Below are 15208 nucleotides of genomic sequence, written 5' to 3' on the forward strand. Positions count from 1 at the left end.
TCTTCTCAAATGATTCCATAAATATATTCGCGATGACTGGTGATAGTTGTTATAGCTGTTCCCAACGTTTGTTCAAAACTTTTGACCGTTATAAGAAAAATATGTTCCAGAAAAGCATTTTTTGATTAAGGTGAGGTTTGGTTCCAGATTCTCGGATTTTAGTATATCTGAATTGATGCTGAGAGTTTCAGGAATAGGAACTTTGGTAAAGAGGGATTCTACATCGAAACAAACTAGAATATCTTGTGTATCTAATTTAATGTTTTTTAATTGTTCAATGAAGTGAAAGGAATTAAGTACAAAACTCTCAGTTTTCCTTGTAAGAGATTTTAATAAGGAAGTTGGATATTTTGCTATAGAACATGTTGGGGAACCAATGGTGCTGACAGTAGGTCGAAAGGGTAATCCTGGTTTGTGGATCTTTGGGAGTCCGTAGAGACGAAAAATTTTGGAGTCATAGGAGGTGACAGATATTTTCACGGAGTCTCATAGAGAAGAAGCCTTAATAACAGATTTAAGGTTGCGATCCATAGATGACGTAGGATCTTTTTTAAGTTGACGATATGATCCGTCTGTAAGAATATCTTGACTCTTGAATGCGAGTCAGTTTCAGTCAAGCTCTAAAGAAGCCAGCAGGATGATTGGCGAAACGTCAGCAAGTTCGACTCAGCAAAAACCAACCAGAAGTTTTGTAAAAAGTATAACAGTAGCCTGTGGAAGTTTTTGTGGTTAAGGTCGTTAAAAATTTATTTATTATTTTTGTTGAATGCAAATCAGTTACACTGACACTCACTCCAACTCACAGACCAACAGATATGGTCCAAATGGTGCAAAAATTTAAACATTTTTTTATCTTCCTTCCTTATCGCCAATAAAATATAAACCTATGTAAAAATTTAAGAAGACATAATAAAAAAAAATTGTCACAGAACAGAACAGAGACTACTAGAAATGCGAAGTTGCCAAAACGACTTTTTCGCAAAATGTCCTGGAAATTGTTTCATAGAACCGCATTCGAATAACTACTTACAACAACGTGTAAAATTAATTGAAATTGATCATAACCTCTTTGGTGCTAAATGTAATGTAATGCTAAATGTAATGATCATTTCCTAGAACTTGAAATTGAGTAGATAAATTGGTTAAGGGCGTTAGAAGTTTATTTATTATTTTTATTGAATGCAAATCAGTTACACTTTGTCCAGCACTCACTCCAACTCACGGACCAAGAGGTATGGTTCAACACACATTTAAACATTTTTTATCTTTTTTCCTTCTTTCACACCAATAAAATAAAAAAATATATAAAAATTTAAAAGTCCTAATAAAAAAAATTGTCATAGAACTGCATTCGAATAACTACTTACAACAACGCTTAAAATTAATTGAAATTCAACATAATCTCTTTGGTGATGAATTTAATGATGTATATGATAATTTATGGCTTACTGTCATTTGCCAGAACTTGAGATTAAGTGTGTAAATTAGTTAAGGATATTAGAAACTTATTTATTATTTTTGTTGAATGAAATTACTTACAATTTTTCCGAAAATCACTCGATCGCCCTTACCAAAATTAAAGAAAACACACACATTTTTTCCGTCTTTAACACCAACACGAAAACGTAAGGACTATTTTCGTCATAGAACAGCGCAGAGACAACTTGAAATGCAATGATGCAAAACGACTTTTTCGCTATTATTTGAAATGAACCACCATATCATGTATGGATCTACTATCATTTGCCCCAATTTGAGATTGATAGTTGATTAACATTGGTTAAGGACGTTAGAACTTTATATATTATTTTCATTGAATGCAAGCCACTCACAATTTGTTCGGCAATCACTCGAACTCATGGACCAACAGATATTGTCCAAATGGTGCGAAAATTTAACCATTTTTCTTTATTCAAGACCAATAAATTATGTTCACTAGAGCGTTACATAACTGTTTAGATATAATTTACCTTTTCCTTATAGTAAGGTGCCATTGGAAATGTCTGCGAGGGACTTTTTTTGTTATGCACCTAAATCCAAACCATTGTGTCACACGCCGTTTCTTGTATGACCTATGTCGCTGACATCGAAAAAAGAATTCTTTATTTGACGCTTTTATGTTTGGTTAAAATTTTATTTGTAGTTTGAAATGAGCTTGACGTCACTTTTGAGTAACTTTTAATAATTATACCTATTTAGTTTTTGGGCGTAGATCATGACGAAGTATTCCTGTAAAGCTAGCTTTTTAGTATGTAGCTTTTTGGCTTAAACTTTTGTGAACCAAAACCATTGAAGTAGAATTGAATAAATTTCGGATAGTCTAACCTTACTATAAGGGAAAGAATTTTGTTGAACCGATGTATGCATGCGGATTGTTTTTTTTTTTCATTTTCCTATACGCTTTCTAACGTGCGTCCTATGATAAGCATGAGGCATGTCCGTTTTTTTTGTTTTTAATTATTGTACGTGTCGTTTTTGCCTACTGGCATCTTATAATTGGTAAGACTTAATAAAATTACTTTAAATGAACGTTTTAATGCTTGCCATAAAAACAAAACATATTTATACGAAGCTGTTAGCAATCTGGTAGTAACATTCTTTGTTTTCGATTATTTAGTTTAATCGTAAATTTCAATGTTCCTCGAACACAAAAAACTATCAGATTGAACGCTTATTATAACTGCCTTAATACTGTTTAGCAGCCGACTCTCGTGATCGTTTTAAGCTCTGCATGTTGTATTATAATGTACGTTTTGAAATGTTGTCTATTGTTGGCGCAAGCTATATGAAACTAATTTAAGTTGGTACGATTTTTCTAACAACCGGAAGTAACCAAAAGATTTTAAATGGTTCCTACGAAAGCCCGCGATTATGCACAACAGTTTTCAACACTCGCAGCGTTAACACTTGTGTATTTCTTTACGTTGTTCAGTGTGTTAATAATTTTGATTAACGTTTTTTTAGTTGATGCAGTTGTCGGAATCACCTCATGACTAGTAGTCGATGTCTTTATTTGCACAATATTTTTTTAATTTACCAGGTAACCGCCTTATTTTATTCTAATTTATTTTAGCGTATCTTTGTTTTTCTTTTGTTTTGGCTAAAATTAAAGATTTTAACCGTATTTGCTTTACTTGCAATTTAAGGTCAGTGTCCAATTGGAATGTATTCCCCCAAATTATATTTTCGTGTCACACAAATATCACATTTCAAGGAAACTAAATAAATATCCATTTTTTCACCCAAAGACGCCGTTCGCGAACACTGAATCGATATTTTAAGTTTCATTTTGATATAACCTCTGCTTATATTGACATCTTTGCATCAAAACTACAGATATAAGCTTAGAACCTTATTTTGTGGATCAAATAGCTGTCTTTCCTTCCGGCTTTTTCGTCACTTTTTACGAAAACGGCATGAAACCTGCGGATATCAGTACAAAACCTCACTCTCTGAGTCAAATAGTTGCCTTTCCTTGTAAATTTCTGCGATGGAAACCGTCAAATCCAGGTTTTGTCAACAACGCTTGAACTGGATTTATGCACGTAGATTAAAAGTAGTAACTGACCTTTTTGGCAGCTGTGTCGAAGGTCATATGGCACAAATAAAAATGAAACTAAACACATAACCCATGGAAGTGGAAGTGCGCATGGATAATGATGTCACTATCTAAAAGTGAAATTCAAATTTCAGCCCCAATGCATTTAAAAATACTTCACTACAAGTACTTTATTACGCCAGCGTCTTAAGGTCAAGAAATAAGCCAGAGAGATTATATGTAACGTGTTAAATGTTAACAGGTGTACTCTCTCTCCCATGTACCTGTTTTTAAATAGTAGTAAAATACGTATATGCTCAACAACGATATAACAGAAACTAACCAACTACTTGTCAAGAGCAACATTCCATTTTAGAGTGGTCTTATATTGTAACCTCCAAAGTCGCAGCATAGTTGCACCACAGTTACAAGGTTAAGGTCACTGCTTCCCAGTATGTTGAAACGTATTCTTCAAAATCAAAGCACTGAACACCGAATCCAACAAATTATTTTCTATAAGCCAATTTGGATTTCGAAAGACTTAAACTATTTCACAGGTCATATTTTGAAAAGGTTTTGAAAAGTACGGTGACACACTTGAATCTTTTTTAGACCTTACAAAAGCCCTGTTTGTGACACAAAAAACTATCAGTGTATACATTTTGCATTGCAATTAATTGACTAACATCTCACTGCTCGTGATCAGCATGTTTATTTCAATCAATATAATTCAAAAAAGTAACAGTAGGTACAGTGTACCGCAAGATACAGTATAAATTATTTAATTTACTCTTATAATCAACACAATTCTATTTACTAGTAAGGTAACCAGTTTTGTGCACGTGAGTTTTTTTTTACTATTATGACCCTTGAACACAGGAAATTTGGTCAGGTTCACGGTGAGTGGTAATTAACTTATTGAGCTCTCAAAGGATGCCTCCGTGAAAGAAGGGTCTGAGACATCCCATCATTCCTCATGGATCCCCATAGAGAACAAAATAAGAATCTACCACACCTAATCCGACCTAGGTGACAGCGGCACAATTTAGTGACTTTTTTCCCGGTTCAAGCTAACCTACGAAACCAAAGCTTAGCAGGAGACACATCAGAGTGTGAACTATAATTAGCTCACTTAAGTCGGTCGGTCGGTGACCTTCACTGTTGTATCCAAAATCTTCCAAATATCACTTCTAAGTCGAGGTAATACCCCTCTAAAACACAATTTTAAATTTATAGGATGTTCCAACCGACCATAATGAGCCGATTGATCTGCATAACATTTGGTTTAATGTCTACGGCTGAGAATCCAACAAAGGTGAATTTGGACTCTTCGTTAAAGTTATAATCTTGCTTTTGGCATCCAGAGAGAGACAATTAGATTTAATTGCCATTCCAATTTTGCGAGACGATTTTTTTACTACATCCACTCAGCAATATAGACCCGTAATCTAAATGGGAGCTAACACATGCCTTGTGCAATGATGGAAGAAACCTCACCAAGTTCTGCTAATATAACAGAGCATATTAAAACATTCAGAAATTTCTCACAAGTGACATCCAAGGAAACTCTTCCGGCAGCTAGTAAGCATATGCTACTAAACCCTCTTTTTTCTTCTTTTTTCTCTAATTCGTAAGACGTAATCTTGTTTTTAACTGGTTTTTACATTTTTTCTGATGTGCAGTGTTCATACCATCCTGCAGGAGGTCTGCCAGGAGGTCTTTTTGTGTTGAGTTTATCGTCTGTTGCCTATTTTGCACATCTATTCTAGTTTCCGTCCATCTGCCATTTGTTTTCACTGTTTCTGCTCTAATTTCTGCAGCATATGTTAATATTGGTTTGACCGCTATCTTCTAGATTCCGCCCTTGCTCTCAGTGGTCATGTTACTCGCCTGTCCTTTGCTCCTCCCTTATAGCAACTTTATCCGATATGTTTGTTATGAAAATTTTGGTGAATTACTTACCGATACTCTTTAATGCTGATATATTGGTGTTTTTTTTTGGTTGTAGTTATTTTTTGGATTAGAATAGTTAGTTCTTGTTCCATTTCTGTTCTGCTTTTTAGTAACTCGTTAGCGACTTGTCTGGTCTAGAAGCTTTCCTTGACTTTAGTTGTTTTATAATGTCAAACCCGTGGAGTTATTTCTGTCCTGATAAGGCATTTGGACGGCATAGAAAATGTGTTGGTATTATCTCTGAGCTGCGTTACAGGAAGGACTATCGGCAGTCCTTTACAACATTAACATTTGTAACTCTGCCTTGTGTGTACATTATGCAGTGCCTGAACAGCTATCCAACAAGGGATAACAATAATCTTGTACTAGAAATGGAACCCGATAGTTGTCATTGAACTTTGATCAATAAAATAAAATGCTATGGATGCCTTTTTCCTCGTTTAAAGAGTACTTCAAATCAAATTTTAACTTACGTTGGGTTTTCTTTTAATCAAATATAATGTATATTTTAATAGTCTATTAAAAAAAAACAAACAAGTTCAAAAACAAAATTTATAATTTAAATTTAATTACTTTGCATTTGCAAATGTTTATTACACGTTGTAACAATAATTTTAAAAATATTGTTTTTTTTCTAATTTTACCTGTAACAGTATAATTCTGTATGATTTTTTAGCAATAAACTATCTATCTAGCTAGAGAGCAAGAACGGCTTAGCTGACCCATAAGTTCTGCTATGTTTAGCCAAGCTTGCACTTTAGCAAGTCTGTTTTAAAAGTTAAAAGTTTTTACCAAATACACTCACAAGGAGTGAAGTGATTGGTTCAAAATAATTTTTAGTTGGCTGTATAAGCAGATAAGATTTCCGTAATTTGAGTAAATAAACCCAGCTGTATTCTCCTTAACTCTTTACTGGCCACTAAAAATTCTTAATCCACCCGCCACTGAGCCGGAAATTGTTTACATTTCGAACTTTTGAATACCGGCATTATAAAAAGTACCTAATTTGAAAATTTAATTCCTAGTAGGTAATTTTTTTAGTTTGATATTATTTTATCCAAAGATTTTTCAACACAAAGGAATCTCACAATGGGGACATTGAAGCAAGTTTCTTTCCTTTCGCCGTGATTTTTGCAAATTTTGCAACGTTTTTGAAAATAAATTTTATTTTCATTTCCGGATTCCGTTTCTTGTGTATTGAAAATGAATTGAAATTGAAATGAATTGAAATGAAATGAAACTTCTTTTTTCTTATAATATTTATTATAAGAAAATTTATCTGCGTTCATATATATTAGAATTCACATCACTTTCTTTTTTTTTTCATCATTTCTCCCGTTTTTCGATTTATTTTGGCGATTTCTTTTTGAAATATGTTTTTATCTATCCTTTCATGAATTAATGAGTCATGCCGCATATTCTAATTGTCCTGGAAAGTAAGTGCTCTGCTAATTCAACACTATTATAATGGTTATCCATTTAAATATGATACCAAATATTTCCATATTTATTTAAAACATTTTTAGGGGATTTTACAACTTCTGTCCACTTTCGTAGAATTGAAGTGCTTATGCTTAGTGCTTGTGCAGATTCGCTTAACATTCTGACACTCATGCCATAGTTAGCAATCTGTCCTGGGTTGTAGACTGAGAAACTCTGTGGGGTATCATTGCCTCATGCAATGCAAGATTGTGATTTTTTGTTGTTTTATTGTTCATTCAATTTTGGCATTTCATCATTAATACAAAAATGTATTGATTATAATGTTGGCCTAAACCTATTTCAAGGCACGACTTTACTAAAAATTAGTTCTTCATTCTGTAAATCAGTAGACCACTTTTTCTCACTTGTCCCACTAATATGTTCAAACCAAGAATTTATATTTGTGCATATTTTGCATATGATTTCTGCTTGTTTCTTTTACTAATAATTTTAAAAAAATATCGCCAATAAATAAACACTTTAACTTTATCGTTTCCCAAAAATGCATTTTAATTAATATCACCATCGTTTCCGGACCAGTGCGTGGTTCAGTTATTCTCTCCGTTCTCAAATCCTCTACCCTCCGAATCGTTGATCTCAGCATCACTTACCAACAATATAGTGGTCCTACTAAGGTAAAAATTGATGCGCCGCAGGTAAAAATTTCCGTGCATTCATTAACTTACATGTTGCAACATTTTCCTTCTAAACAGAGAATTCCAAACACAAGATCTGGGCATATTTTGAGAAAACACTGTCGTAAAAATGCCGATTGACGATCTGACAGCAGCCATGTTGTTGTTATTGAATGGCGCAACGTCATAATAAGTTCCTACCTAATTAATAACACAGGTCTACAGTGATATTGATGTTTGAAAGATGTTTGTTATTTGTATATTTTTGGGTGCCCTTTTTCCAAAAAAAAGACATATTTCTGCTCTATGACGTCATTCTATTCGTATTTTATTTATATATATATATATATATATATATATATATATATATATATATATATATATATATATATATATATATATATATATATATATATATATATATATATATATATATATATATATATATATATATATATATATATATATATATATATATATATATATATATATATATATATATATATATATATATATATATATATATATATATATATATATATATATATATATATATATATATATATATATATATATATATATATATATATATATATATATATATATATATATATATATATATATATATATATATATATATATATATATATATATGATGACACTATATTCCGGGATATCATCCGTTCGCTCGTTGAACTCCGACTGGAATCCTGCAAATCTTGCATCCGACTGGAATCCTGCAGACGTTTCGCCAAAATCTCACTTGGCATCTTCAATGCTCGCGCTCCGAAAACACTTCGAACACTTGTGTTTTCGGAGCGCGAGCATTGAAGATGCCAAGTGAGATTTTGGCGAAACGTCTGCAGGATTCCAGTCGGATGCAAGATTTGCAGGATTCCAGTCGGATGCAGGATTCCAGTCGGAGTTCAACGAGCGAACGGATGATATCCCGGAATATAGTGTCATCACATTTTTCCATCCGTGAATCAATACGTGAGAATATATATATATATATATATATATATATATATATATATATATATATATATATATATATATATATATATATATATATATATATATATATATATATATATATGATATGATGATGACACTATATTCCGGGATATCATCCGTTCGCTCGTTGAACTCCGACTGGAATCCTGCATCCGACTGGAATCCTGCAAATCCTGCATCCGACTGAAATCCTGCAAATCCTGCATCCGACTGGAATCCTGCAGACGTTTCGCCAAAATCTCACTTGGCATCTTCAATGCTCGCGCTCCGAAAACACTTCGAACACTCGAACTTCGAAGTGTTTTCGGAGCGCGAGCATTGAAGATGCCAAGTGAGATTTTGGCGAAACGTCTGCAGGATTCCAGTCGGATGCAGGATTTGCAGGATTCCAGTCGGAGTTCAACGAGCGAACGGATGATATCCCGGAATGTAGTGTCATCACATTTTTCCATCCGTGAATCAATACGTGAGAATATATATATATATATATATATATATATATATATATATATATATATATATATATATATATATATATATATATATATATATATATATATATATATATATATATATATATATATATATATATATATATATATATATATATATATATATATATATATATATATATATATATATATATATATATATATCTATGACACGTTGGGCATGATTTTTATTAAATTAAATATGATTTGGCAACACTGGATAATATTAGATTTCCCTAACAAAGCACCAGAGTTGGCGCAGAAGCGTCAATGCAGCGTTGTAACCTACTTATGCACAGTATGGTTGTTTTGGCCGTCGTGCTACTGTGTTCGCGGCTGTTGTCTTCGTGGTTGCTTATTTATAGTGTTCTAGAACATATAAATATGGAAAGATATTGCGTGAATAATCCAAATAACTTTTATTGTATCTGTGGGAGTTAGGCCACCAACTACGCTTATTTTGATATAAAAATTGGCGACCGAGACAAATTCTGGGCTCTTCATACTATTTGTTTCGTTTGCGTCGAAGCATTAGGAAACTGGTATGGCGGGAGCCTAGGAATCAAAGTGATGATTATAATCTTTGTTCGTGTAATGTTCAAGGTTCAACCGAAAAAATAAGAAATAAATGTTGTTTGCCAATCTTGACTCTGTTATTCGATCTGTACCGATAGCTACCCCGCCAAAAGAACTAGAAAACGTCATATTGTCAGAATCAGAGGAATCCAATTCCGACCGAGATGACTCAGATTTAACACCTATTTCAGAGTGTCCGAAGTGTTTAACCAGAGCGAATTAAATAATTTAATTAGGAATTTGCACCTTCCAAAGGATGCATCCGAATTGTTAGCGTCCACACTTTATGACATTTACTGGCCCCCGGCGTCATATCAAACTTTTACCAGGATCGCGAAAAAAAGTTCCGTCAATATTTTACTCAGGAAGGACCGCTAATGTATTGCAACAATTTTCCTGACTTAGTTTCAAAATTAAAAAATGTGCCGTATATAAAAGAAAAATGGCGCCTGTTTATTGTGTATTGTAACAAACTGACCTCGGTTCCCGTTGCACATTAAGTATATTTAACAGAAACGTATGAGACTTTAGGACTTCTTTTGAAGAAAATAAACTACCACAAACATCAGTGGATGCTTTGTGGTGACCTGACCTGATAGCCCGGCAAGAGATAGATATGGCCCTCTAGAACAAGCCTTACACCTGATAGTAAAAAAATTAGTTGACCCAAAAAAGTTTTACTGCTTCCCCTTCATATCCAGCTTGGCTTGACGAAGCGGTTTGTTAAAGCCTTGCGCAAAAATAGGCAAAGGTTTCAAATATTTGTCCGAGAAATTTCTGGCCATATCTGGTGCCAAGATAAAAGAAAGCATTTTGGTTGGGCCGCAGATAAGAACATTATACAAATATGTTACAACACTTTCATCGCGTAGGTTGTAATACGAGTTTGAAAGTGCATTTTCTGTTTTCGCATTTGAACCATTTTCCTGAAAATGTTGGAGCAGTTAGTGAAGAACAGGGGGAGAGGTTTCACAGCGTTTAAGTGTTAAGTGCTATTTTTTTCACGAGTTAAATAATCTAGAAATCGTTAGGGCATTTTGATATAATTTAATTATCCGCTAAATTTAAAAATGTTGACACTGAGAAACAATTCCTGTCAATTTGCGACAACTAGTAATGCACTAGACGAAGATGTCATGCTATAACGTAACTGCATAATTCCTCTGACTGGAGTTTAACTCTCTCTGGTAGCTATATAATTAAATCGTTTTTTTTTATATTAATTGTTTTTCGTCTGTATCGTATTCATCCCCAGATAATACGTCAGCATATAACTCATTAGTCTCATTGCAAGTTTTTCATTCAAAATCGTCGCGTCGTCTTCACAAAGAATAACACAAAATGATTGTGTCCAGAAACGTATTAAAACGTCAGCGGCTACTAGATTTCGAATAAAAAATGACATAATATTATCACGTCAACGGCCTATAATGAGTTAACAAACACAATAACTTGTTGAAGGTGTCCTTCACTTTAAGGCGACTGATTTAATTTCTTAATCGTCCTTCTCTGCATATTTATATTCCTTTCGCAGAATCACCCAATTTGCAAATATTGCCGGAATACATTCCAAGTTTTATTTGGTAGTTACGATACTATGATAACCATTAATGCTTGTAAACGTTGGTTTGGATTGGTTGTTTCGGTATCTACTTATTTGGTGCCCAGTGTCATCCCGTCACCGAGACACTAATCGTTTCTGTTCGCAGCCCCCTACCGCACCACGTATGGGGTCGCTCGTCCTCGGGGGAGAATGCCCCGTCGGCGCCGACGGTGCCCAGCGTCCGGAGAACGCGCTCGACGCTCTGTTAGACGAGCTGCAGACCTTTTCCAAACCCCACCCCGGTACCCAATCGTCCTCTGACAGTTCCGAACCGCCCGCGATCCCAGCCAAAGGTATTCCGCCCGTAAGGGCTCCGCAAATGGCCGAAATCGGCAGGAAGGGTAGTATGGATTCCGCCTCCTTCCTGCCGAGCAATAATTTGACGGTTAGCACGTCCACCGGTAGCTTGAGACGATTGCATTCGTACCCCAGCGGATCGGATACCGACAACAGTCCCCCCATCCAGCCGTTGCAGAGTAGCAAAACGAATAGCAAACCCCCCATTCCAGAGAGGAATGCCGAACTACTTCAGCATCTAGCCATGGGGAAACGAGTGCCACCCCCACCGCCGCCTAGAACCAGTTCCAAGTCACCGCTGGCATCACCAACGTCTCCCAGTTTGCCGCCGAGGTCAGCGCAGCATAACCAGACCAACGAGAAGCCCATATCCCAGTTCGAACAGGCGACACAAAACCTGGGACTGCAGACTTTGAGGAGGAATATCCCCAATAGGTCCAGCGTTAAGGCGCAGACTTTACCGAGGAATTTGGGATCGAACCTGCAGGTGCCGAACGATTCCTCGGACCCGATATCGGCGAGCAACAGCAGTAGTTGCGAGAGCGTCAATTCGCAGGATAGTACGAAAAAAACGAGGAAGGAAGAGCTCGAGCAACGTCACCAAGAACTGCTGAAGAAGCAGAAAGCACTCCAGGAACAGTACGCGAGATTGCAACAGCTGCAACGAGGCAACAATACGTTGGCGGTTATCCCTCCCGCTCCGGACCAGCTGCTGAAGAAAACAGGAAGCGAATCGAACCTGCTTCAGAAGATGGGTTTCCAGCTGGCCACTTCGCAGATCACGGGATCGTTAAACAACATCCCCAATACGACTTCGAGCACAGTCAACAAACCTACCTTGACCAGTACGAACAACCCTAATCCTGCTCAGGGCGCGAACGAGCACCAACCGGAAGACAGTGGCGGAGAGAAGAACGGCAATCAAACCGCAGAGACGAAAACCAGCAAGGTGTACGAAACGGAGATACTATGACCTACCAACGCGGAAAGTTTGCAGCTCATACGTTGAAAATTTTTGCACGGATACTTCAACGCTCATATCACAAATTTTGGATTGTTGATTCTTTTTTCTAGTTGAATGTTAGGTGTTGAACGCGGATATTCGGTTAATCTTAATTTATTTTATTATTAATATAAAATTAATTATCCATATAGCTGTTAATGTGAGGCATTTAAATGATGACACTATAAATTTGGTACGGGTCCATCGGAAACGTGTCTACCTAAATCGACATGACTCCCAAAAAGTAAACCAGAGTGGTGCCAGGAATTTGTACTTTAAATGATTTTCTGATCGACCATTCTTGTCCATTCATGAAGAGCCTTGTCTTTTAGAGTTTGAAGAATATATCCTTAGATAGGTATAGAGAGCGTGTGAAAAGCACACCGTGATCTTTAAAATGCAGAGTATTTCTATGGTGCTGTCTTTGGTTTACTATCATAGGGTCAGTCAGACTAAAAGGTGCCGTTTTATTTTATACCAAACAATTCTAGTCAAAATAGTATAAATATCCTTAATATAATTACTATAGAATAAAAGATGATTTGTCAATACTTATGGTTTAAAGTAAATTTTATATTCCAAACTATGTGTTCACCAGCCCATTGTAACATGTTGAGAAATTTTTAGCTGTTTGCACAAAACTTATTAAAATTTTCACAGTGTAAATATCGACATTTAGATGAGTTAAAAAACAAACGAAACAACAAACCAGACCTGTAAATAACAAGGGTTAATCCAAAATGAACGTTTCAGTTTTGGTGTTTTGAAAGTCCGAATGGATCTTGCTCAAAAAAAAAGCACCTTACTTTGACCTTGTCTTATGAAGAAAAAATCCAACCTTTCGCGAAGTTGTTCATTTTGTTCTTACGAGGGAATTTCTTCCAATCTATCACTATGAGTCCTCCATTCGTAATATCGCAGCTTACATGTAATACTAATAACAATTAACAATGCCTGTATTTTTGGAAATTGTTACCTTAGATCTAATCACAAGTGATTAGTTTTTGTTACAAAAAGTCGCAACATATAGTAGAACGGAACAAACAGCAGAACATGTACATATAAGACAATTACCGTGGATAAACGCAGTGGCTACATTAATATTTTGGGTGCCAGTAATGTCATTGAAGACGGATAAATGTATAAATAAACACGATTAAAACAAATGGCCTTTTCTTCAATCCCTCATGAAACGACCAGACGCAAAATCAGATTGGAAAACAACACAATTTACTTCCGGGAGTAATTTTTACATAATTTTCAAAAGCACGACAAATAACTCGCAAATTAACTAGATCCTGCCCTGACTACCGCCGGTAAAATACAACAATTTGAAAAAATGATTAGCAACCATAACTATATAAATTGTGGACAAAAAATATGTCCAATAATAAAACAGGTCACCTATAGGATCTAAATGAAAAAAAAAGCAATGTTGAATGAATTTTAACAAGTTTATTACCCTATTTCAGTCAAGCATATTGACTATTGAAGAAAAATTGACACTGTTGCATGGGCCATACAAAATAGAAGCCCAAGAAAAATTTAATAATTTTCTTTGATAAATTGCAAAATTTGTTTTCCTGTAGTCCAAACGCAGACTTGCGCTTTTACATCGCATTTTATGCCACTTTCAATTAAAGTGCCACACTTAGACTTCTGCACAAGATCAGAACATTTGTATTTGTCCCTAACACAGGCGACATCATCATCTTTCAATCTCAAAATTGGACATAAATCATTATATCCATCGCCCACATAAAAAACCCGATTGTAATTGACATTTTTTTCCATTTGAGATTTAATGAAATCCTCCATAATCTTACCTTTGCATAAATTTCGTGTACTTAATTTACAGCAATCTTGGACATGATACATTTCAATTTTTAATAAACCATTATCTTTAAATACGGCCGGATTTGAAAATACCTTTAAAACTTTTGTATCAAGTTTAGATTCTTCTAACCATTCCTTTATGAAATAAGTGTTGGAGTCACTGATTATTATAATGTCAAAATTGAAATTATCATAAAGCTCTGTGATTAAACCCTTCATCCCATCCACAGCTGGTATGTGTCGAATTAAATCCGAAATATCATACTCAGTTACTTTGTTTTCATGTAATACCGAAAAGACACCTTGCATAAATGAGGTCCAACCCTCGTGCTTGTGCAGTTGACGAATTTCTTTCGTAATTTTTTCTGGAGCCACTAGCTTGGCTACCGCTGTGTCAGAATTATCATCTATGATAGTATAATCAAAGTCAAACACTGCTAAATTTTTCATAGTCTAAAAGATAATAATCGGAAACTTACAAAATTCTTCTAATCAAATATGACCTACCCTTAGAATGTGGGTAAACTGGATTTCTGCAGCTCGTTTAAATAATCCGATCATAAAATGTCATTACTAATTTATTTTCACTCTGCTTAATATATAAGAAATTTAAATATTTTGGTTTATTTTCTCACATTTTCTGTTAAAATTTTGATAGACAAACAAAAGACATCGACAATTTGTATTTAGATGCCGCAAATCACAAACCACTACTTCTTCTTCTTTGCTGTTTACAAACAGTTGGGCAAGACTACTATGGCCATTCGCCTATTACCG

The 15208-nt window shown here is 35.0% G+C and overlaps 2 protein-coding genes across 16 annotated transcripts in view; one reads left to right on the plus strand and one right to left on the minus strand.

Annotated features, from left to right (window-relative positions):
• Positions 1-13905, plus strand: part of LOC132697310 (coiled-coil domain-containing protein AGAP005037) — a 402124-nt gene extending 388219 nt beyond the window's left edge. For all 15 annotated transcript variants that reach the window (XM_060662680.1, XM_060662688.1, XM_060662686.1 and 12 more), the window contains one exon: positions 11402-13905. In XM_060662680.1, the coding sequence (XP_060518663.1) occupies positions 11402-12565 (1164 nt within the window). In that variant the 3' untranslated portion in view covers positions 12566-13905. The remainder of the gene's footprint in view (positions 1-11401) is intronic.
• Positions 13906-14035: 130 nt separating this feature from the next.
• On the minus strand, positions 14036-15120 carry LOC132697312 (probable phosphatase phospho2). Its single transcript, XM_060662696.1, has 2 exons — positions 14939-15120; positions 14036-14884 (listed from the first exon to the last, which is right to left on the minus strand). The coding sequence occupies exons 1-2, from the start codon at positions 14990-14992 to the stop codon at positions 14141-14143; spliced, it is 798 nt and encodes a 265-aa protein (XP_060518679.1). The 5' UTR covers positions 14993-15120; the 3' UTR covers positions 14036-14140.
• Positions 15121-15208: the final 88 nt, after the last annotated feature.

The sequence above is a fragment of the Cylas formicarius genome, unplaced genomic scaffold, assembly GCF_029955315.1.
Source record: "Cylas formicarius isolate icCylForm1 unplaced genomic scaffold, icCylForm1.1 PGA_scaffold_1__22_contigs__length_36826433, whole genome shotgun sequence".
Lineage (NCBI taxonomy): Eukaryota > Metazoa > Arthropoda > Insecta > Coleoptera > Brentidae > Cylas > Cylas formicarius.